The sequence below is a fragment of the Phaenicophaeus curvirostris genome, chromosome 31 (assembly GCF_032191515.1).
Source record: "Phaenicophaeus curvirostris isolate KB17595 chromosome 31, BPBGC_Pcur_1.0, whole genome shotgun sequence".
Classification (NCBI taxonomy): domain Eukaryota; kingdom Metazoa; phylum Chordata; class Aves; order Cuculiformes; family Cuculidae; genus Phaenicophaeus; species Phaenicophaeus curvirostris.
In genome coordinates this window covers 3684775-3708621 of record NC_091422.1, presented here as the reverse complement: position 1 = coordinate 3708621, position 23847 = coordinate 3684775, and the positions used below count along the sequence as shown (strand labels likewise).

At 39.5% G+C, this 23847-nt stretch overlaps 1 protein-coding gene across 3 annotated transcripts in view; it reads left to right on the top strand.

Moving 5' to 3' along the window:
* The first annotated feature begins 218 nt into the window (after positions 1 to 218).
* LOC138732418 (3'-5' RNA helicase YTHDC2-like) overlaps positions 219 to 23847 on the top strand; it is a 34544-nt gene continuing 10915 nt past the window's right edge. For 2 of the 3 annotated variants that reach the window (XM_069879028.1, XM_069879030.1), the window contains exons 1-21: positions 219 to 392; positions 944 to 1034; positions 1655 to 1851; positions 3523 to 3722; positions 4304 to 4470; positions 6330 to 6432; positions 7677 to 7833; positions 10102 to 10209; positions 13693 to 13841; positions 14243 to 14378; positions 14731 to 14857; positions 17437 to 17502; positions 19098 to 19276; positions 19451 to 19547; positions 19634 to 19721; positions 19818 to 19898; positions 20822 to 20904; positions 21923 to 22028; positions 22148 to 22267; positions 22621 to 22893; positions 23388 to 23514. In XM_069879028.1, the coding sequence (XP_069735129.1) occupies positions 242 to 392; positions 944 to 1034; positions 1655 to 1851; positions 3523 to 3722; positions 4304 to 4470; positions 6330 to 6432; positions 7677 to 7833; positions 10102 to 10209; positions 13693 to 13841; positions 14243 to 14378; positions 14731 to 14857; positions 17437 to 17502; positions 19098 to 19276; positions 19451 to 19547; positions 19634 to 19721; positions 19818 to 19898; positions 20822 to 20904; positions 21923 to 22028; positions 22148 to 22267; positions 22621 to 22893; positions 23388 to 23514 (2806 nt within the window). In that variant the 5' untranslated portion in view covers positions 219 to 241. The remainder of the gene's footprint in view (positions 393 to 943; positions 1035 to 1654; positions 1852 to 3522; positions 3723 to 4303; positions 4471 to 6329; positions 6433 to 7676; positions 7834 to 10101; positions 10210 to 13692; positions 13842 to 14242; positions 14379 to 14730; positions 14858 to 17436; positions 17503 to 19097; positions 19277 to 19450; positions 19548 to 19633; positions 19722 to 19817; positions 19899 to 20821; positions 20905 to 21922; positions 22029 to 22147; positions 22268 to 22620; positions 22894 to 23387; positions 23515 to 23847) is intronic. The other variant, XM_069879029.1, reaches the window with a different exon arrangement.

Sequence of the window (23847 nt, the reverse complement as noted above, 5' to 3'; positions counted from 1 at the left end):
TTTTCTGGAAAAGAAGTCTAACTGGAGCTGTGAGAGAAGTCTCTGAGACTTAAACCCCTTAGGGATCATCATACTTCAAAAAAAAAAAACCCACAAAACGACGCGAGTTAGAAACCGCGCGGCCGGCGCCGCCTCCCTCCACCGGCGCGCGGGAGGCGCGCTCAGGGCGGGCCGGGGCGGGCCGGGGGCGGGGCTGCCCTGGGCCGAGGCGCGCGGAGCCTCTCGCCGCTCTGCCGCCGCCATGTCGCGGCCGGGCCGCTCGGCGGGCTCGGGCGGCGCCGCCTCCTCCTCGAGCGGCCGGGGCGAGGGGCCGAGGGAGATCCGCGTGGACGAGGAGGTGGACATCGCGGTGCACCTCGCCCTGGATCGATTCGTCTGCGGAGAGGAGAAAGGTGCGGGGCTCGGGGCGGGGGCGGGGGCGGGGGGGGTCGAGGCCGAGTCTCCCGCCGGCTCCCGGGTCCGCTCTGCCCTTGGCGCTGCGGGGGGGGCGGGAACGACGGGAGGAGCTCGGGGAGCCGGGGCCGTTGCGTCCTGGGGAGGCCGAGGGCTGCCCTGAGCGCTGGCTGCGAAGGCCTGGAAGGAGGTGGTGGTGTGCGGGGGACGAGCGGGCCCTTCTTCTGAGGGACGAGCGATAGGATGAGAGAAAACGGCCGCAAGATGCACCGAGGGAGGTATAGATTGGATAGCAGGAAAAATTTCCTTATGAAAAGAGCGGTGAAGCATTGGAACAGGCTGTCCCAGGGAAGCGGTGGAGTCTCCTTCCCTGTAGGTGTTCAAAAACCGTGTAGATGTGGCCCCTGGGGATACGGTTCAGTGCACGGTGGTGCTGGGCCGATGATTGAACTTGATGATCTCAGCAGGCTTTTCCAACCTTAGTGATTCTGTGTTTCTAAGAACACCGTGTCTTGCGTGGTTCTATGTTCTTCTTTTATTATCTTTCTAGAAATGGAATTTCCTTCTTCTTTCACAAGTACAGAAAGAGCATTTGTTCACCGGCTTTGTCGGTCTCTTGGGCTGATATCTAAAAGCAAAGGGTAAGTTAGAGCCTCATTTTTATTTTATTTGTTTGGTGCAAATGTGGAATTTCGTGACTTAAAATTATCTCTGTTCCTAGTGTATATTGTGCACTGTTGCACAAAATAGTGCTAGAGAAAAAAGTTTAAGATAAAAACAAGTATCTTTGTACATGGTTAGTTTGAAGTGGCATGACCTTGTAACGTTTTCTGGATTTCGTGGATCAATACAAAGGACTTCTCATCGAGATCTGTTTTGTTTTCCACTCACTATTTCATGTTTAAGGGTTTTGCATAGTATCTCATACCTTGACAGATAAAACGTGACCTGGACTAGCACCTCCAAAAGAGTGCTTCTGTTGAGAAGTGATGGAGAAGAGCATCGGTATGCAGGCGTGATGGTGTTATTTTCTCTTACATAAAAGCTAGTGGAAATGGAAGGTTTCAGGGAAACCCCAAATAGATGGAGTTTTCCATATAGCATGTGTATTTGTGTACTGTTGTAAAACCATAGCAGCATTTGCTGACCTCTACCTTGAAAGAATTACCGTCAAAGATCATTACATAGATGTAAATAGGTTACTTATTCCTAAAATATAAATAGGTTACTTATTCCTAAAATATATTTTTTTTCCTTTCAGAAAAGGAGCAAATCGATACCTGACTGTAAGGAAGAAGGATGGATCAGAAGTGTCACGTGCAGTAATGACTTGTTGCTTGGCTTCTAGTACGAAACATACCATTCGGAGTTTAGTTGTGAGATTTCCCGTCATAAGTAAAGAACGATCAGAACTTCGGCCAAAGACAAAGCGAGGAAATGCATGTGCTGTTGAATCGGGTATGTTCAAGGTATCTTCTGATATAGACTGGCGATCGATATGGCTTAAAGAGTAAACCAACCTACAACCCAGCTGACACTCATCCCTAAAACAAACCCATTACTTTTATTGACTTTTTGTTGTTAGTACCGGGGACATTTAGAACTGGTGTTGAAAGGAACTTAGGCAGTTATGTTACCCACTTTCCAGTGTCTGCTTTGCGCTAATTTACTTTTGAATCTTTGAGCCAGTTCCAGCCAAATTTATTTGGAAGTATGTTTCTGAAATGTGAATTCCGTGAGCTGAGATTGAAGAAAGAAGTATTACCAGGACTGCTACAGAAGAACACCCTTATGAGAAAAGCTGTTCTGCTTATAGCAATCCACGTTCTTAATAAAATTAGTAGTTATTTTTTTGTTTTATCTTCTAAAATATATTTGGTCTCTGAGAGACCTAGGATTCTAGAATATGAAAGAGCTCACTGGAAGACAGATTTCTGATACACCATGGCTTTAAAAAAATACTTTTAATGAGATTGTTGCTTTAACTGTTATGAGTGTGAAAGAGCTATGTTGTGTTTCTGTGGGCAAAGCTGAGCGTGGAGGACAGAAAACACAGCAGTATGCCTTGTTTCATTGGATTTTTCTGCTTTATGATGCTTTATGCTTTATGTTCTTCCTTTGCTACTTTTCTTTTTCAGTTGTTTCATTTGTTTATTAGGGTTGCTTAATGAACAGAATTATAAGAGTACTGAAAAGCAGTTTCTTAGGAATGTAAGGCATAAACTAATGAATAGTGTAAAATTTATCTTCCTTTAATTTCTTTGGAAAACAGAATAGGTTTTGGCTTTTTCAATCTGTTAGTCTGTGATTGTCTTGGTAAGGCAGTGCTTGTAATTTAATATATCAATCTGTTAAACACATTAAATATATACAATTGAACTTAGAGCAAGCTTTTCCTTTTTCTGGAAAATAATTATTAAGGAGCTGCAGAATAGCATTTACAATACCGAGTTTGAAGTAGTCTTCTCTGAAGATGAGCAAGTTCTCTAGTTAGTTCTGCATTGGTTTCTAATGTATAACACTGTGCTCTGTGGATCCAGGGGTCTAGATATGCAGCATGTCTCACTTTGCATGATTTCAGATAAATCTTAGGGACTAGAGTATTGGTCTATGTAATACTAACTGGATAGAGGTCATAAAAGACCAGGGAGCGTGTGTAAGAAGGCATCTGAACCACGGCAAAGTTATCTTTTTCTCAGGAGACAACCTTGTTAGTTTGGAATAATTTAAAAGTTTAACTATACAGTGACTATTTATATGTGAACTGTGAAGGTGTGAATGTGTGAATATAACGAAGAAAATATGCCAGGCAGCTTGTTTTTTTGCATTTGTTTTCTATTTCTTTTTGCTCTTTATGACCTTTTTTGACACTGAGCAATGCACCAGCATAGATTGTTTTTGTTCAAAGTATCTAGGAAAGTAAGAACTCCTTTGAATAATATTTCTTTCAAGCATTGTAACAGGATGTGTTACTGTGAGTATGGCTTGTAAATGTGTGTTTGTCACTTGACACATCTATAGGGATGCATTCAAAGTTAGGAGTGTTCATTTTTATGTATGATTTTTAAGCAATATTTTAGTGACTTGCTTTTGCATCTGCCCAAGTGAAGTGTTAACTTCTCTTCACAGAAAACAGAGGAGTGAATAAGACAGGTGGACGACTCAGCAGTGGTATCCCCCAGGTTCCAGTGAAAAGAGGGGAATCGGAGTTTGATTCTTTCAGGCAATCGCTACCAGTTTTTGAAAAACAGGATGAAATTGTTAAACTAATAAAGGATAATAAAGTTGTTTTGATTGTAGGAGAAACTGGGTCCGGAAAAACTACACAGGTATGTTTCTTTAATGGAATAAAAACTATTTATAAAAAAACTAATGCATTTTTTAATATTTAGGTAATAAGGGATTGCTTTGTGCTGCTTTTAAGGCATTTGTTTTCCTATGCAGTTGAAAGTCTTGTATTCTGATTCACTTTCTTGCTTTTGAAATATTAAGCCAGTAGGTACTTAGTAAAAGCATAAATATTTCTGCACAGTTTTGTGATTGATAACCAGTTTTCATTACAGTGATATAAGATTTTGAAGGGAAAGTACTCATGACTTTCTGTAGCCCCCTTCCTTCTAAAGCTAGTTCTAGTAGAATATTTTTGTGTTTAAATGAAAGATTATCTACAAATATTTTATATAGATTTCTCTGAAGCAGGAGAGAGAAGCCTAAATTATTTCTTTTGAAACAAATTAAAGTCAGAAATTTGTTTGCTGTCTTTCTACCCTTTCAAGCACATTTGCAATGATAATCTTATGGTGAATTATCTTGCAACCTATGTAATATTGAGATGCACTTAAATGGTTTTCTGGTAAAAAAGCTATGACTTTATCAAATTGACAAGGAACTTTAAACCACTTCTTTGCAGATCTCACAGTTCCTTCTTGATGACTGTTACAAAACTGGGACTCCCTGTCGTATATTTTGCACTCAACCGAGACGTTTAGCAGCCGTTGCTGTGGCTGAAAGAGTGGCAGCAGAAAGAGGAGAAAAGATTGGCCAGACAATTGGTTATCAGACTCGATTAGAAAACAGGTACTTATGGCATTTCTTATTGCCAGTTGATTTTGTGTTGAAGTCTTTAGGTTTGTGTACATACGAACTACAATATATTTGGGATACAGCCTAGTATAAGCTTAGTATGTAAAGTATAGGTAGAGCGTGTTGTTGCTTGGGTAGTCGAATATTTAAGAGTGAAAAAGACAGTTTTCCTCCTGTATTTTTTGGTTTCGTGTAGTAAGTTGTCTTATGTGAGTGAATTGCAGGTATTTTCTCTTCGTTTCTGCTTGGGGGTGTGTGTGTGGAATTCAGATCAAGCCTACACTTTCCTCTTTTTTTTTTTTTTCTCCCTACTTTTAACGTGGTTAGATCCAAAAGTTCTGCAAGCTTTGGAGATAGGTAGGCAGAGCAGCACACTGTAACAGATGCTATAGTGAGAGTTGATAGGGGAAATAAAAGGAAACAGCACAAAAGTTTTAGAGAGATTAATGAGGTTGAGCATTACTTGGCGGTCTAGTGTGCATTAACTACTGTTTAAAGCGTGAAGTGACATGAAAGTAGAGAACTCTAGGTCAGCTGAGGAACTTATTCCTAAAGTAGAGTAGGGGTAGATGAAAGTCTGAAAGCTGTTGTGTGATTTCTAGATTCTTTGAACTCTCTAGATAGTGGGGTTTCCAGAAATGTGCAGGCGTTGGAGTGTGAATGAGAGGATGGCAAAATGTAGAGCTAGTTATGTTGCTACATGGATCAAGATGTTACATAGCTAATGAAACTTGAATACACTTGAAAAACAGTAAAATTAAAGAAGAATTTGAATATGTATATGGGAGTTCACAGTTCTGTTAAGGGCTTGAAAGAGCTAGTAAAGACAAATTTCAAATTTAATTGCATGATTGATATGTGGCCCTATTATGCTGGCTGAAGAAGAACTAAATGTAGCTCACATCAAAGTGGAGGAATTATTGCAAGCAATGCAGAAAATCCTGCTCCAGTGAAATCAATAAGTCCTCTCAAGAGAAAGAGCAAAAGAGAGAGGTGGCTATATTTCCAACTCCATAAAAGAAGATGTGGGATGGAGGTTTTTACAGTAACACAGGAGTCTTAACCTTTTAACTATTAGAGAGCAGTGATGATTTCTAGAAAGCTATTGAAGAAGAGAGAGTAGTAGAGATGGGTAAAGTACACGTTAAATGTGTTCCTTGAATCTAATAGGTAGGAGGATTTTTGAAAGGAGGGATGAATTCCGAACTTCGAAAGAAATGCAGTGAGTGAGCTCATTAATTTCAGAAGAGAACTGTACGGTGTAATACAAAGGAACTTCTGAGTACTTCAAATGACAATGCTGGGTAGTGTGGCAGTCACTGTTTTCACTTCCACAAATAACTCTGCCACAGGTACTAGAATATTAACTTTTAAAGATTTTGAAGTTTTTGAAGAGAAAAATTAAAGCACTTGAAACGGATCAACTCATTTCTTTGTGGTTCAGTCAGGTATAGGCAAATACGAAACTGTATCGAAGCATATACTGAAGAATTGGCACCTGTTTTTCCAAAGCAGTCCATGCTGAATTTTCCAGTAAATTAAACAACATGAAGTGATTCTCAAGGTTCTATTTTGCTTGGTTATTTATTTATTTATATAAATTTGAATCTCACTTTGTTAATTAATCCGTTGCCTGAAGGTTGGGAGCTTAAGCACTGAGATTCCTTAGGAATGCTCTGGGAATAGGCAATGTTTACAAACAAATAGGATGCGTGAATTCCTTGGGAGAACTATAATCTAATTCCATTTCTGGTGAGCAGTTGTTAATAATTTAATTTTCACTAAGTCTTGGAAAGCTAGTATGCATTTAAATGGTGCGAAAGACTGAAGTATCTTCATGAACTTTTCAATAGGGTTTCTCCAAAGACATTGTTAACATTTTGCACTAATGGCATCCTACTTCACACGCTGATGGCAGGAGACAGCACTCTGTCAACAGTGACACATGTTATTGTGGTAAGAATCCTAATGTATTTCATGTGAGGTTGAACAATGTGTATTACTTATAGATTGCCAGATAAGATCCTTGTTGTCTTTAATTTGCCGAGCATTTACGGTGTTTTTATGTAGTTAGAATCTGAATTACTGTTTAAGACTTACTGAGTCCTTATTATAGTGCATAGTTTGCTTTTTTTGCCTTTTTTAAAAATTTTGTAACAGTATCTTATTTTAGCTTCATACCAATAATTAGTTTTGGAATCTTTATGCAATTGTGGGGGACAGAGCTCTAAATTTCTCTGAACTTCCTCTGTCAGAAAGTAGAAGAGCCTTAAGGGGGCTTATGTATATATGGTTCAACACAAGTGTGTCAGAATTTTTTTGTATCATGAGCTTGTTTTAGCAGTACAAGATTTGTGGTCCTTCCGTGAGCCTAGATGTTTTCAAGATAATGACTAGTCTAATTTTCAGCAAATTACTTAGGCGTTCATTTCTGATGATGTGAGTATTCCTGTTGTGGAATTTGATGTCAGTGGAACCCGGAATTTTTTTTTCAAGATTGAGCTCTCCGTGGCTGAAGACAAATATTCGTGATAATTTTAGATGCCTGCCTGTTTATCAAAATAAAAAAAAAATGTGAGAACAATTTATACATTGTTGACTTCAGCCTAAAAATGTTGTATTTAAAAATATATTTGCGTCCCTGCTTCAACAGTCCATAATACAAAAACCAGAACAGAATGCACCAACAAAAGCAATTACTTTAGTCAGTCATGTGACTTAATTACGGATAAGATTTTTGTGTGACTTAAAGGATCTAAGCAATCTAACTTTTTTCATTGTGTGTTATCATACATTTCTTTAAACATTCGTCAATTGTGAAGTGAGAATATATTAATATATTTGTAGAATTGGCAGTTTGTCATTATCTTGAAAATTAATTCAAATATAAGAATTAAAAAGTTTCAGTTCGCTTTAACCTCTGAAATCAAGCTGTATGTGGTTAGCATCTTGACAGAGCAGTGTATAAAATTTCTTGATATATGTTTTTCTGAGATAGCTTTATTAAACTTTTTGAAATATTTGTTACTTTTGAATATTTAAAAAAAAATCCTGTCTTAAATTAGGTGAACACATTTCTATGTGTCTTCAATGTACTAGCAAATTATATCTTTCAGTTTCATATTTGTGGAAAGTTACAATCTTGAGTCCATGATGTTTATCTGTTGTTTGTTCCCTCTCCCCCACCCCGTTTGTTATAGGATGAAGTACATGAGAGGGATAGGTTCAGTGACTTCTTGTTAATAAAACTGAGAGATGTGTTGCAGAAACAGGATAATTTAAAACTAATTATTTCTAGTGCTGCTCTGGATGCAGATCTCTTTGTTAGATATTTTGGAAGTTGCCCAATAATGCGCAGTAAGTATTCGTGTAAAATCTTAAGTCTAGGTATACCTGCCGTAGCATTTATAGGTTAAACAATAGCAAACCGTGCTGAGTAATGGAACATGATAAATACACTAAGAGTTACAGCAATGCTTGCTCTTAGTTTGTTAATTTTGTGGGTTTTTTAGCTATTTGCATAGATCTGAGAGTTTTTATCGCAGGAAGTTCTGTAAGTGCAGGGATGTCCTGGCCCATGCTCTGATTAATTCAGGAAACAGGAAAAGGTTCTTAAAGTGCTGGTCTACATGATAGTGTAGACCCTAGGATCTGCAACAGTGTGATCGATTTTAATTCATTCCTGTGAATTCCAGTTCTTCAGGTCTCTCAGAGATTGCTGCTGGTTAGTGGATAAAACACAGATAACTGCAGCTGGTCACTGCAGAAGTACAGTCTTAGGTAAATTGGGTTTTCATATTTTAATCATATGATTCTTTATTTTAAATAAATTAGCTAATAGTCTAGGTAAACACTGAGAAAAAACATGGCAATTTCTGTTAATTTTGATTTGGACTTTGTAATCTGCAGTTAGATGACATTCAAATGCAAGGAAAAGTTATCGTTACTGCTGTTTTTATTTCATTTGACTCATCTTTAGTAGAGGTAAAACGTGTGGAAGATGCTTTGTATTTCTTTCTCTTCACCCTTCTGGCTTGCAAATTTTGCACATGGGTGACCTCCTGTGGCACCTCTAGATCTTCCTTTTTCAGCAACAGTGTCTAAGTACAACTTGTTCTCAGTAGGAGTGTTTCAAGAGAAACCTTGTATTTTCAAACCAACATAGTAGGCTTTCTGCATGTCAGCCTTTTTTTTTAAGAAGCTCAACAGTCCCAGGATATGAGTAGAATCACTTAACTGAGAATCTTATCTACAAATCATCGGTTTAATTTTTTGAATGTTCCTGAAAAAGAAAACTGTGTCGTTATAGATAGAAATATTTAATTGTCAATTCTCAATTTGTACCTAGTAAAATAAGGCTTGCAACTTGTTGGAGGCAGGAATCCGGAAATTACGCTATTTCAGTGATTTAGACTTATTTTTGGAGAAGGAAACCTCAGTTCTAATTATTTTATGGCTTTCCACAAGGCTCTCCTTGTGGCTTTCCTGTTCATTTAGATCAGTATGCTTATTCAGGAAATCCTGATGACAATCTTTTTCTCTGGTTAACCTGAGTGGCTGCACTGCTATCACTTACTTTAGTCTGCAAAACAGATGAGTTACAGTTGAAAAAAACCCTTTGCTTTTTCCAATTTTGAGAATTTAGGAAATAAAAGAAGAGGGTTTGCAGGCTTTCTCTGTTAATGTCATGAGAAAGATTTGATCCTCCTTCAATAATATAGCTGACAAAATCCTTAGCACAGAAACCACCAGTTTGTGGTTGTGCGTTCCTGTAGCACACACTTTGTGATCAATGCTGGAAGACTTTGTAATACCTTCTAAAAGTATGTGAGCTGTAGCTTGTTATTTCTGAACAAGAGAAAAGCCCTAAGTGATTTAAACTAAGGTATGGTAAACGTCTGCTAAGGTATGAGAAATTAAAATCTAGAGATTTTAATTCTTCCTGTGAGAGAGAATCCTTTAATGCCTTGTAAGTAAGGTCTAGGAGACAGTGATATTGAAACAGAAATCAGGGTAGATTGTTAGGAAATAAGGACCGTTGGATTGTCTTATTTGTCAGGAAGTACTCTGTAAAAAAGAGCCAAATTGGGCTGAAGCGATTGAGGAAATTGAGTGAAGTTTTTCTCATCATATACTTCTAAGGAGATAAAGTGGTTTAATATAAAGGTGATGGTCTGCTTGTGGGATCGTGCACTAAAACTGTATTAATTGCGGTTATAATTTTTAATCCATGTGTCTTACACAATTAACTGTTCTTTTGTAAACATAAACAAAAATGAGTCTTTTTTTTTTTCTCATTTTGATAAAATTGCCATTTATAACTGTCAATCTTCAGAGCATCTCTTGGTGTAACACTTAAAGAATTGAAGAGGTTAATGGGAAACAAGGTGCCCAGCTGACATTCCCCTTTTGAAATTTGTTTTGTTTTGTGGCCCGGTAATCTTAACAAAATGAACTCCACTGAAGATACTTCTACAGTTCTTTTCAAGGAAAAGAATAATTCCTTAAATCAGGCCCTAAGAATGTATAATTCACTTTTTGTATCTGCAAAACCCTTTTTTAAAATTCGGATTATAAATGAAGCTAGGGAATATCTAACACTTTATGAACTACTTTTACTTTCAGTACAAGGAAGACCTTTTGAAGTTAAGGAGATGTTTTTGGAGGATATTTTACGAAGCACTGGGTGTACAAACAAAGAGATGCTAAAGTACCAAAAAGAGAAGCAGCAAGGTTTGTGGACCTCTTAATTCTTCTTCTTAATTCCTCTTAATTGTTAGGGTTGGAAATGAGTCTCATTGACTGATAGATTGAACAGCTACATGGGATGATTCTCTGTTAAAATTCCAAAGTCAGAATATGAAATGAGGTGTGATTAGAAGACAGCAAGTATCTTTTAGATCTCAGTGTTTACATTATTGCAATAGATTATGGGACGAAGCAATCACGAGATGACAGGGTTTTCAGTTCTAGGTGGGGTGAAGAGGGAGGTTAGCAGGACAGTTGCATTAAACTTCCAGAGGGCAGATTTTGGACTGTTCAGAAGGCTGGTTGGCAAAGTCCCATGGGAGACAGTACTTAAGGGCAAGGGAGCCCACAAGGGCTGGGAGCTATTCAAAAAGGAAATCCTAGCAGCTCAGGAGAAAGCCATCCCCATGTTCCAGAAAAAGAGCCGGTGGGGGGGAAAAAAACAGCTTGGTTGAACAGGGAGATCCTGAGAGATATCAAAACGAAGAGAAAAATTTATGGGCTCTGGAAGAAGGGACAGGAATCTTGGGTGGACTACAGGAGGGAAGTGAGATTGTGTACAGAAAAAATCAGAAGGGCTAAGGCTCAGCTAGAAATCAGATTGGCAAAGGCTGTGAAAGATAACAAAAAATCTTTCTATAAATATATTAACAATAAAAGGAGGATTTAGGGAGACTATACAGTCCCTATTGGATGCAGAAGGAACAACAGTGACAGGGGATGAGGAAAAGGCTGAGGTACTTAATGCTTTCTTTGCCTCGGTCTTTAATTGTAAAAAAAATCATTCTGTCCGTGTACAAACCCAGGAGTTAGAGGAGCAAAATGAGGCTCCCATGATCCAAGAGGAGGTGGTCGGAGCCTTGCTTGCCCAACTAGACACCCACAAGTCTATGGGGCCAGATGGGATCCACCCAAGGGTGTTGAGGGAGCTGGTGGATGTGCTGGCCAAAGCCCTTTCCATCATCTTCCAACAGTCCTGGAAGACTGGGGAAGTCCCACGGGACTGGAGGCTGACTGATGTTGTGCCCATCTACAAGAAGGGTCGCAGGGAGGATCCAGGGAACTCCAGGCCTGTCAGTCTGACCTCAGTGCCAGGCAAAGTCGTGGAGCAGGTGATCTTGAGTGCTATCATGAAGCACATGCAAGAGAACCGGGTGATCAGGCCCAGTCAACATGGGTTCACAAAAGGCAGGTCTTGCCAAACAAACCTCATCGCCCTCTGTGATAAAGTGACTCAGCTACTGGATGAGGGAAAGGCTGTGGGTGTATGTTCCTGGACTTCAGGAAAGCCTTTGACACAGTTTCTCCCAGCATTCTGCTTGAGAAACTGTCAGACTCTGGCCTGGACAGGTGCACACTCTCCTGGGTGGAAAACTGGTTGGCTGGAGGGCCCAGAGAGTGGTGGGAAATGGAGTTAACTCCAGCTGGAGGCCAGTGACAAGTGGGGTTCCCCAGGTCTCATTGCTGGGTCCAGCCCTGTTCAATGTCTTTATCAATGACCTGGATGATGGCATCGAGTGCACCCTTAGCAAGTTTGTGGATGACATTAAGCTGGGTGGAAGTGTCGATCTGCTGAGGTTCTCCAAAGGGATCTGACCAATGACATCTTGGCTTGTATCAGAAATGGCGTGGCCAGCAGGTCCAGGGAGGTTATACTCCCTCTGTACTCTACACTGGTGAGACTGTTCCTCGAATCCTGTGTTCAGTTCTGGGCCCCTCACCACAAGAAGGATGTTGAGGCTCTGGAGAGAGTCCAGAGAAGAGCAACAAAGCTGGTGAAAGGGCTGGAGAACAGGCCTTATGAGGAACGGCTGAGAGAGCTGGGGTTGTTTAGCCTGGAGAAGAGGAGGCTGAGGGGAGACCTCATTGCTCTCTACAACTACCTGAAAGGAGGTTGTAGAGAGGTGGGAGCTGGCCTCTTCTCCCAAGTGACAGGGGACAGGATGAGAGGGAATGGCCTCAAGCTCTGCCGTGAGAGGTTTAGGCTGGACATTAGGAAAAACTTTTTCACAGAAAGGGTCATTGGGCAGTGGCAGAGGCTGCCCAGGGAGGTGGTTGATTCACCTTCCCTGGAGGTGTTTAAGGGACAAGTGGACGAGGTGCTGAGGGCATGGTTTAGTATTTGATAGGAATTGTTGGACTTGATGATCTGATGGATCTTTTCCAACCTGGTGATTCTATATAACTTCAAAGAAATTTCTTTTTATGGTTGTATGTTTGCTTTCAGTTGATAAATGATGTATTTTTTGTAATTATTATTGAGTAGAATTGCATATTTATGGGGGATTTTGGCACATGAAAACTATAGAAGCAGAAAATACTACGTGCTGACTTTTGGATGAAAATTGGAGTGTAGCTGTTAGAGGGCACGATTTTGTACATTTTGTGCAGAACACTTCCACTGCATTCTTCAGGCGTATGTGTATTCAATGCTATCGAATCATAAAATGGCTTGGGTTGGATGGGACCTTAAAGCCCAACCAGGTCCCACGCCCTTGTCATGGGCCAAGGACACCTCCCACCAGACTACACTGCTCAAGGCTCCATCCAACGTGGCCTTGAACCCTTTGAGGAAGGCAGCATCGACAACTTCCCCGTGCAGCCTGTTCCAGGGTCTCATCCCCTTCATTGTGAAGAATTTCTTCCTCATATCTAGTCTAAATCTTCTCCCTTCTAATTTAAAGCCATCCCCCATGTCCTTATCACTGCAATCCCTCCCCAGCTCTCTTGTAGATTCCCTTCAGGTACCAGAAGGCTGATGTAAGGTCTCTCCAGAGCCTTCTCTTCTCCAGGCTGAACAACCCTAACTCTCTCATCCTGTCCTCATAGCAGAGGAGCTCCAGCCCTCTGATGATCTTCATGGCCCTGCTCTAGACCCATTCATATGGTTCCATGTCCCCCTTATGCAGGGGATTCCAGTGCTGGACACAGTACTCCTGGCAATGGAAAGTAATGATCACAGAGGGTATGACCAAACAAGCCAACAATAATCAATAACCAGTGCAATAATATATGGTCCTACGTCTATGTTTATTGCATTGCTCAATTCTGGTCATTGTGGATAAAAGAGTTCAGTTAAGGCACTGCTGTTATCTACTGTTTCTTCTGCTTGTATAGAAAACCTAGTTGTTACATACGGGAGCTATATCACTTCTTATTTGGTATTTTACTTTCGGAGAAATATCTGGACTGAGAATTGCTTAGGAAGCTCATTGGAATGCAGTAAGTTGGAATATTGGAGAGACTGGGGGGTTAACCACCTAAATGATATTTTTTTACCTTATTCTTATAGCAATTGTTTACAGTGGTGCACTTTGGATGCCCTTAATCATGGAATTTATATGGGTTGGTAACAGCATTATAGATAAATAAAAGAGCTTGAATGGTATAACTATTTCTTGTAACTGGAAACAATGGATAATTAGGACAGATGTAAAACTCTTTTTGGAAATACTTTTTGCATCCTAGAAGAAAAACAGCAAAGCGCTCTTACTGAGTGGTGTTCTACTCAAGAACATAAGAGCAAACCAGGATCTCGGAGGCAAAGATCTGTCCGAAGTGCAAATGAAGAGAATAATCTCTTCAGTGACAGTGGTGACCCTGTATTTAATCAGCTGGTAAGTTTCTCCTTTATTTGAAAAAGTTTATTAAATCTGCTTTCTATGTTATCTTATTACTACCTGTTTAAAAGTGTTTTCTAAAGATATAACTCCTGTAGAGTTTTTAGAAGGATATTAACATATTTTAAAAGATATTTTTTAATTTTTTTTTTATTAACATGAACTACTCTAGCTGAAGTGTGCTTTCCAGTTGTGATGGTCGTGCATAACTTTTGTGCAAATGACCAGATTGACATTGTTTAAAGTACTTGCATATGAAACCATAAATGCTTGTCATCTGAATGCTGTATTTCTAGTTGTTACTTCAAAAACTGTTCAAATTCTTTGTCTCTCTTATACAAGAATAAGGACAACCCTTGAGAAGAGATTAATCTTTCAATACTTTATTTTCTCTTCAGACTGAAAAAGATGTGAATTGCCTTGAGCCATGGTTAATAAAAGAAATGGATTCCTGTCTTTCTGACATCTGGTTGCATCAAGATGTTGATTCCTTTGCTCAGGTGTTCCATCTCATCTTAACTGAAAACATCAGTGGTAAGTTTCTGTTATGCAGTAAGATGAGGAAAACAACTGCAAAATGTCTTGAATTTCTGTAGTACTTCATCTCCAATTTCAAACGTTGTTACCTTTGAGTTCTGCCTATTGAAAAAATGAATAGGGTTAGCAGAATTAAGTTTTGCAGTAATTTGTTGTTGTACTTGTTTTGAAGTATTGACAGATGTTCTAAGACATTTCTAAAATAGTGTTAAATTCACATGAACTGACTGGTGGGATGAAATGAGTAAACAAATTCTCTCTGTGCTTTGTTTTGGAAGTCATATCCTACATTTAGATGAAAAAATAACATTTGTATTTGTTTTGCTGACTTTTTTTTTGTACTTCTCAGTTGATTATAGGCACAGTGAAACTAGCGCAACTGCGCTAATGATTGCTTCAGGGAGAGGCTTTTTGAGTCAAGTAGAACAACTAATCAGTATGGGAGCAGATATCCACTGCAAATCATCCAATGGCTGGTAAAAACAAATGGATAAACTGAAAGATGTATTTGTCGATATACAAGTGAGAAGGAAATTTCTATAACATCTAAACTAATTTGCTAACTTATCAGACTACTGTAAACACTTAATAGGTTTTTACAGTTCTAAACAATTTCTAACTTCCAATTATCACATTGCTTTCTGTAAAATATAAATTGAATTCTTATTTAAATGGTGTCTAATATGGAATATATACTCTTGATTTCAATGTGTTTGATTTAACACACTGTTTGGAAGAAAAACTGGCATCTTTCTCACTAGATTGATTGAATTAGACCTAAAATGTTTTGTGTTTTTTATTTTAAGAGAGTGACCTATACAGGAATTAAAAATATGACATTACAGGTGCAAAGATCTTTGATGTGATGTATATATGTAAGTATTGGGAAGAGTATAGGGACACTGTGTGGTTGTGTAGGGATGGGGTCAGGAAGACCAAGGCGCAGCTGGAGCTGAAGTTGGCAAGGGAAGTGAAGACTAACAAGAAGGGCTTCTACAGGTACATCAATCAGAAGAGGAAGGTTAAAAAGAATGTACCCCCACTGATGCTTGAAAATAGTGACTGTGTATCAACAGGCGAGGAGAAGGCTGAGGTACATCAAGATGGGGACCAGGGAGGTAAAATCCTTCCCACTGTAGTGGAGGATCAGGTTTGTGACCACTTGAGGAACCCAAACATATTTAAGTCTATGGGATTTGATGAGATGCATGCCAGAGTCCTGAGGGAATTGGCTGATGTGGTTGCCAAGCTGCTCTCCATGGTACTTGAAAAGTCATGGCAGCCAGAAGTCCTTTACTCTAAATTGGGGAGGTATGGATTTGATAGATGGACGGTTCAGTGGATAAGAAGCTGTTTGCGTGGTCGTACTCAGAGAGTAGTGGTTGATGGTGTGAAGTCCAGGTAGAGATCTGTGACAAGTGGTGTCCCTTAGGGGTCTATACTGGCACCAGTGCTGTTTAATATCTTCATCAATGATATTGTCAGCGAGGTTGAGTGCACTTTCAGCAGTTTTGCAGATGACACCAAGCTGAGTGGTGCAGTTGCCATACCAGATGGACAAGATGTCATCCAGAGGGACCTGGACAGGCTGGAGAAGTGGGGCTGTGAGAACATCATGAGATTCAACAAGGACATTGCAAGGTCCTACACCAGGGTCGGGGCAATCCCTGGTTTTAGTATGGGACGGGAGATGATGTGATGTGAGAGCAGCCCTGCAGAGAAGGACTTGGGGGTGCTGATTGGTGAGAAGCTCGACAAAAGCCAGCAATGTGTGCTGGCAGCCCAGGAGGCCAACCGTATTCTGGGCTGCATCAAAGCATCGTGGCCAGTGGATCAAGGGGGGTGATTTTGCCCCTCTGTTTCACTCTTGCGAGACCTCACCTGGAGTATTGTGTCCAGTTCTGGAATCCTCAACATAAGAAGGATATGGAGCTGTTGGAACGGGTCCAGAGGAGGGCTGCAAAGATGATCAGAGGGCTGATGCATTTCTGCTATGAGGACAGGCTGAGGGAGTTGGGGTTGTTCAACCTGGAGAAGAGAAGGCTCTGAGGAGGACTTACAGCGACCTTCCAGTACCTGGAAGAAGTCTACAAGAAAGATGTGGAGGGTCTGTTTACGAGAGCTTGTAGTGATAGGACTAGGGGCAATGGGTATAAACTGGAGGGGGGCAGATTTAGACTAGACATAATGAGGAAATTTTTTTTCACAGTGAGGGTGGTGAGGCACTGGAACATGTTGCCCAGGGAATTTGTGCCCCCTCCCTGGAGCTGTTCCAGGCCAGGTTGGGTGGAGCCTTGAGCAGCCTGGCCTAGTGGGAGGTGTCCCTACCCATAGCAGAGAGGCTGAAATTAGGTGGTCTTTAATGTCCTTTCCAACTCAAACCATTTTATGATTCTGTATTGTGGAAATATTTGTGAATCTGTAAACATCAGATTTCTGTGGCTGTGAATTTTGTCTTTATATAAACAGGGAAATACAGTAAATAATTTTAATATAGGAAGACAAGTATTATGATTCCAGGAGTCCGGTGTTTGGTACTATCACTTGACAAACTTGGGAAGGATTGCAGTTTAGAAGGAGAGCAGAATGAACTGCATTATGGGGAAGGCAACTTCTGTAAGACATCGAAAAGCCAAATATTTTCACAGAGTTTGGAGAAAAATGTTTGGTGTATGTCTTCTCGGGATGATTTAAAGGAGCTAGTAAAGGGTACTACAAAAAGGCATGGTTTGTTTATCTCTGCGTGTTGGTGTGTGGGTTTTGAAGGAATGGCATATTCTTTGTCCTCATTTCCTTCTATAGGCTTGCATATACTTCTTTGTAAAACTGAGATTCTTCTTTGACAAAGAATTGCAGTTATCTCAAAATTATATTGCTATCACACCTGTTTATGCACGTCAAAGGAGGAAGCTGCTGATCCAGCAGTAACAGTGTTGATTAAAAATCATGCAGAAATTAATAGTAAAGTGTGGTGTCAGTTGTCTCCTCGTGTAATGTGCCATTCATATCTATCTTTTGAAGTGAGAAATTAAAGATTTCTATGCAACTCTTTCAGGATGGCTTTGGACTGGGCGAAGCACTTCGGACAGATGGAGGTTGTTGACCTGTTGGAGTCCTACGGGTAAGCTATAACTACTTTGCAGAAGCGATAGTGTAGCACGGTGAAGGGAAGTGTATGTTTTGTCTTCTTTTAATCAGAACAGGTTTTAGCTTTTTATACTCTAACATCTGGCCTAAATAGCAAGAATTATTTGAGAATAGGAATATTTTGAAAACATAGTTATATAAAAAAAAAATGTTGTATTCAGTATCACAGTAATTATTTGCTTGTAGGTTAATTATGGTTCTAGTTGTGTAGGGTTTCACAGAATCACTAGGTTGGAAAAGACCTCCAGGATCATTGAGTCCAACCATTCCTATAAACCACTAAACCATGCCTCTGAGCACCTCATCCATACCACATTTAAACACCCCCCTGGGCAGCCTGTTCCAGTGCCTAGTGGCCCTTTCCGTGAAAAGTATTTTTCTGATGTCTTACCTGAACCTCCCCTGGTGGAGCTTGAGGCCATTCCATCTTGTCTTGTCACCTCTCACTTGGGAGAAGAGGCCAGCTCCCATCTCTCTACAACCTCCTTTTAGGTAGTTGTAGAGAGCAATGAGGTCTCCCCTCAGCCTCTTCTCCAGGCTAAACAACCCCAATTCCCTCAGACGCTCCTTGTAAGGCTTGTTCTCCAGACTCCTCACCAGCTTCGTCGCTCTTCTCCGGACTCGCTCCAGAGCCTCAACATCCTTGTGGTGAGGGGCCCAGAACTGAACACAGGATTCAAGGAGCAGTCTCACCAGTGCCGAGACCAGAGGGAGAATAACCTCCCTGGACCTGCTGGCCACGCCGTTTCTGGTGCAAGCCAAGATGCCATTGGCCTTCTTGGCCACCTGGGCCACTGCTGGCTCATGTTAAGATGGCTGTTGATCAACACCCTCAGGTTCTTCTCCAGGCAGTTTTTCTAGTCTGTAGCACTGCATAGGGTTGTTGTGCCCCATTTCTTTTGTATTCTGAGGGTTTATCATCTTAGTATGGACATTACTATCACAATTATATATCTAGGCAGGTTGTGATTATAGTAACTTAAATATGCAAATTCTGTACCCTGTACCATTTTAATTTCAGATACTTATTTTGGAAGGAAGTCTGCTGTGTGTTTTTGTCTGTATATTGTTGATACATGATACTCATATTAAAGAAACTATGTGAGTAACGTGTCAGTAGGTCATCCAAGAATTTATTTTTTATAACTTGGTTATCATAGTTTACTTACAGTTTTGTAGAGACCTACATTATTATAGTTCCTCTTAGTGTAGTTTTTGTTAATGTAGTACCTGCTTAACTGTTGCGGTATGGAAGTTTTTGGAAAATACATTTATTTTAAAATTTTTCCTTTAACAGATAAAGAAATGGTATCTATACTTTGAGTTCTGACACATGTGCTTGTGGTTGTGTTATAAGTAGAGTTAATGCTGAAAATTGGAAGTTACATGTTTTGCTGGGTTAATACTTAAATCGGTAAACAGTAATCCTGTTGTGGCGAGGCTGTTCCACTGCACTTCTAGATTCAAGAGAACTAGTCTGGCTGGTCTTCATCTGAATCTGAGTTGATGGCTGAATGCAAAGCTGAAGCAAACAATCTTGACTCTGGCTTGTGTATTTGTGTGTTCTAGTGCTTCAGTGGAATCTGGAAATATGGATGAAAGTTCCCTGGTACAAAAAAGTGGTAGTGACCTTAGTGCAGAGGACAGAGAACTATTGAAAGCTTATCATCACAGTTTTGATGGTGAAAAAGTGGATCTGGACCTGATTATGCACATACTTTATAACATCTGTCACGGTTGTGGTGCCGGTAGGTGTATACACATACTCCCAATAAGTTACTGTGGATTTGGCTTCTGAGGAATTGTGCTTTTTTTTCAGTAATACCTATTAGGTTAAACCTTTGGAGTGCTAATATATGCAGTACTGTAATATATTTGAAGTGAATTTTCTATTTAACTGTGCAAACTAACTTCTCTTTTAGGAGCGATTTTAATATTTCTTCCTGGATATGATGAGATAGTTAGCCTGAGAGACCGTATTCTTTTTGATGACAAGAGATTTGCTGATGATGCTTACAGGTAAAGCCTCTAGTTTCTGTGGTTTTCTTGAGTCTCTATTGTTTCTTTTAAAGATCCTTAAAAATGCGCTCTTTGTTTTGCATTAGATACCAAGTTTTCATGCTTCATTCAGATTTGCAGACCTTGGATCAGAAGAGGGTCCTTCAAAGTCCACCTTCTGGCATCCGCAAAATAGTAAGTACCAGGGGACTTCATCAGATTTTGTCTTGACCTATTTTGTCTTTGCTTTTATACTTACCACAGTGTTTGGTTTCTTTTCTTTAATTGCAGATTCTTTCTACTAATATTGCAGAAACCAGCATAACAGTCAATGATGTTGTATTTGTTATTGACTCGGGCAAGATGAAAGAGGTACTATTGTCTTAAACTTTCTTTGGGATGTAAACTTCTTGGTGTTATTTTAAAATACATAATACGTAAATTTTGGAGACCTGTTTTTTAAGTAGGCTGAGCTAGTGCGTGTCAAGCAACAAAGCTCACCGAGAGGTTTGACATCCATTAGTTTTATGACAATTAGTGGTAATATCTAGCTGTTGAAAAACCCTGTAAAAGCTATGGCAGGTTGATATAGTTATGTATCCACAACTTCGGTGATTTTTTTTTTTCTTTTAATGTAGTATTTCTGTTTGATTTTTGACACAATTCCATGAGTTTAGACTGCCATTTTCCTGAGAATTGGAGAACACTGGGAGTTTCCTTTGTCCAACTATCGTGTCTAGCTGAAGGCTCATCAATTAAGTGCTTAAGCGTTGTTTTTGATGTGTTGAATATCCATTCCCTAATTACTTGTTCCAGTAAAGTGAGATAACTTAAGGCAGTTTAAGATCTAGACTATGACTAGATCACAGGAGATATGCATATCAAATTTCTGAAGTTCTCATGGTAATACAGCTTTTGTTGTAATTTTGCATCAAACGTGGGAAAATAAGGATGTAATTTCTAAGCGAGACAAAGAGGAAAACGTTATTCAATGTAATAACATATTTTTGCTTGGTTTGTGATACCACATAACGCAATCCATGTCTTTTATTGACTTCCAATTACCTATTGCCTAGAAAACTTTTAATTTAGGAAAATATGTAGCACAAGTAAACTGTGATGGGGGCAGTATGAATTCACTTGAAATGAAGTACCTTACAACACACCTTTGTGCCAGAAGCGGCTCGTGCTTATTTTTTTTAGAGAGATTCTGTTGATTGTCTAAAACACTAGTAGCTCCTATTTCCTGTACACTATTCAGAGATGTTTTTATGTTCCTTGCTTTGCTTTTATAGAAGTCTTTTGATGCACTGAGTTGTGTTACAATGCTAAAAACGGTGTGGATTTCTAAAGCCAGTGCTATCCAGAGGAAAGGCAGGTAAGAAACGCTTCATACGGGATTTCATTTTGCAGATATCTGCTGTCTTGTATGTTAAGGATAATGTAACCAGGGTAGTAGCAGCCGTACTGGGTAATGCTACTAGCCCAGTCCAATATTATGGTGGATCATGGCCAACGCGAATTCTCTGCAGAAGAGTAAGGGTCAACATGTATTTTCTTGGAGAAATTTCCCAAGCTGTATAAAAAGTGGCACTGGGGAATTTCTCAAAGCTTACCTTAGGTCTAGATTGTTTTCCCCCCATCAATTTGTTCCCCTTCTCTTTCTCCCATGTGGGCACCAGCAACCACAGTGTCCAATAAGGGATTTCACAACTTCTCTGTGACCAAAGGGCTGCCAATTGCTAGTTTTTAATCAGTTCATCTTCATCCTGATCTTAGAGGAGACGTTGAGCAGTGATTCCTTTTACACCTTCTCCAAACCATTCATGACTTAATAAGAGGAATCATATTCTTCCTAACATTGGGTGAGGGCTAAGAGGATGTATAGCAACAAATGTCTGTGTTTGCTAATATGATATTGGCCTTAACCTGCAAGAATTTGAGTGTGAATGTGAGCGTTTGCTGTCTCTGTCCTCTCACTCAAGCTGTTTGGTCTTCATTCTACCTCTTACTTCCGAGTGTCTGGGGGATGTGAAGTGGAAGCGAGGAAGTTTGACTTATATTCCTTACAGCAAAGGACAGTTCAGGTTTGGATTCGTCTTAGGTTAGCAGAAAACCCCACATCACTTTATTTTTAGATAGGCCTTATTTTTGTTTCTCCAGACCTTTAACTGTTGGGGTAAAATGACAATAAGATTTTCATGCTATCAAAAGTAATCTATGTACTGTAAAAGTCTCACATTGTCTGTGAGACTTAAACTTTACAACAAAATTACCTTTTCCTTAGACCTGCTTATGCGCTTCTTTTCTAAGTTTGTGTGTATGTGTTGTTGGGTTATTTTTTTTTTTTAAGAAGAAACTCTAATTTTAAGCAACTTCCATATTTTATTTTCAAGGGCTGGGCGCTGTCAGCCTGGAATCTGTTTTCGTCTCTTCAGCAGGCTCCGATTTCAGAATATGTTAGAATTTCAGACTCCAGAACTACTAAGAATGCCACTGCAGGTGAGCGTTTACTTTTTAAAAAATATCATCTGAACTATTTACACCAAAAAAGTGTTTAGTTTGATTTTTTTTCTCCCCCTAGTCTCAACAGTCTTTTTTTTTTTTTTTTTAACTTGCAGGAGCTTTGTTTGCACACAAAACTTCTGGCTCCGATTAATTGTCCAATTATTGACTTTCTTATGAAAGCTCCTGATCCTCCACCAGCTTTAACTGTGAGAAATGCGGTGCAAATGCTTAAGGTCAGCAGAGGAACAGGTTTAGATGGGAATTGTATTTGATTCTGTATTTGTGGTGTAGTGACATAGCTTACTGAGCTTTCTTTGTGCTGAGACTGTTGTGTAGTTACTGGAGGATGCTTTGAGTTGTCTGTTTTCATTTTGTGTGTGAATGTGGTATTTTTTTAAGGGAAGAGTCTGCTTAGAAGTTTCATCTCAAACTGTTAAGAGTGTAACTCACTTTTTTAGTGTTTGGGAACAAGTCAAGCCCAGTATTCACATCCTTTCTGGGTTTTTTTTGTAAATGAATTTTGTCAGCTTTCCCACCCCTTTCCTCCTTCCCATTGTTTTTTGATTTTATTTTTTTTTTAATATAGACAATAGATGCCATGGACCCTTGGGAAGATCTCACTGAACTTGGTTATCATCTCACAGAATTACCAGTAGAGCCGCACCTTGGTAAAATGGTGTTGTGCGCTGTTGTTTTGAGGTGCCTGGATCCCATTCTTACCATTGCTTGCACTCTTGCATATCGAGATCCTTTTATCCTACCTGCGCTGGCCTCTCAAAAGCGTGCATCCATGCTGTGTAGAAAATGTTTTGCTGCTGGAACATTTAGTGACCATATGGCACTTCTCAGGGCTTTCCAGGTATTGTTTCATCTTTGAAAAGAGTAGTAATCACAATAGATCACCTATCAAAGTGAATGATGTACCAGTCAAGTTGGGTGTGCCAGTCAAGTTGGACTAATTCTGTCCCTGGATAAGAAACTGTTTTTACCTAGTGGCTTTCCTGTATGTTGGACTTGTAAATTTGTGAGTGAACACTTTTTGTCAGATACTTTGTTTTTTTCAAACCTGGTTGAATTCTGAATGTTGCAACAAGATGCCACTTCGTATCCTATTACACTGATAACTGAATATGATGATCTTAAAATAACTTAACATACCAATCATTGTATTAACTTAGGGAATAGGTAATGAGAATCTAGTATTTAACAAAAAAAAAACAAGTCTCGTTTGGGACATTTTCTTTCTTTCAGAATGGTTTTTGCCTTCATTTTGTTGATATAATAAAAAAGATGCATTTTTAAATTTTAGCTAGTCAAATCAATACGCAAATGTAAAAACAATATTCTTTCCAGGCATGGCAGAAAGCACGCAGTGATGGCTGGGAGAGAGCCTTTTGTGAAAAGAACTTCCTGTGTCAAGCCACAATGGAAATCATCATAGGAAGGAGAACACAATTGCTTGGCCAGCTTAGAGCCTCAGGTAAATAGCTTTGAAAAAAAATTAATGTAGTTTTGGAGTCAAGTGTATACCTAGTATGAGTGCATACAAACTGTAAAAACAATAGTGTTCACTGATGTCGTTTTCCTTCTTTGATTTGCAATTGACCGGTACATGTTCATGCTGGGCATGGTGCAGATATTGTAGTGAGGTGTGGCCAGGAAGCAGCTAACATAACTGAAAGCATGTTCTAATAAATTATTTCCATAGGAAATGCTTTTGTGTTTTAAAAAGTAATTCTGTTCTATGTTTGTGTAAAACCCCTTATCAGGGAGGATTGTAAGCATAATAATTTTTTCTTGATCCTGTTATGGT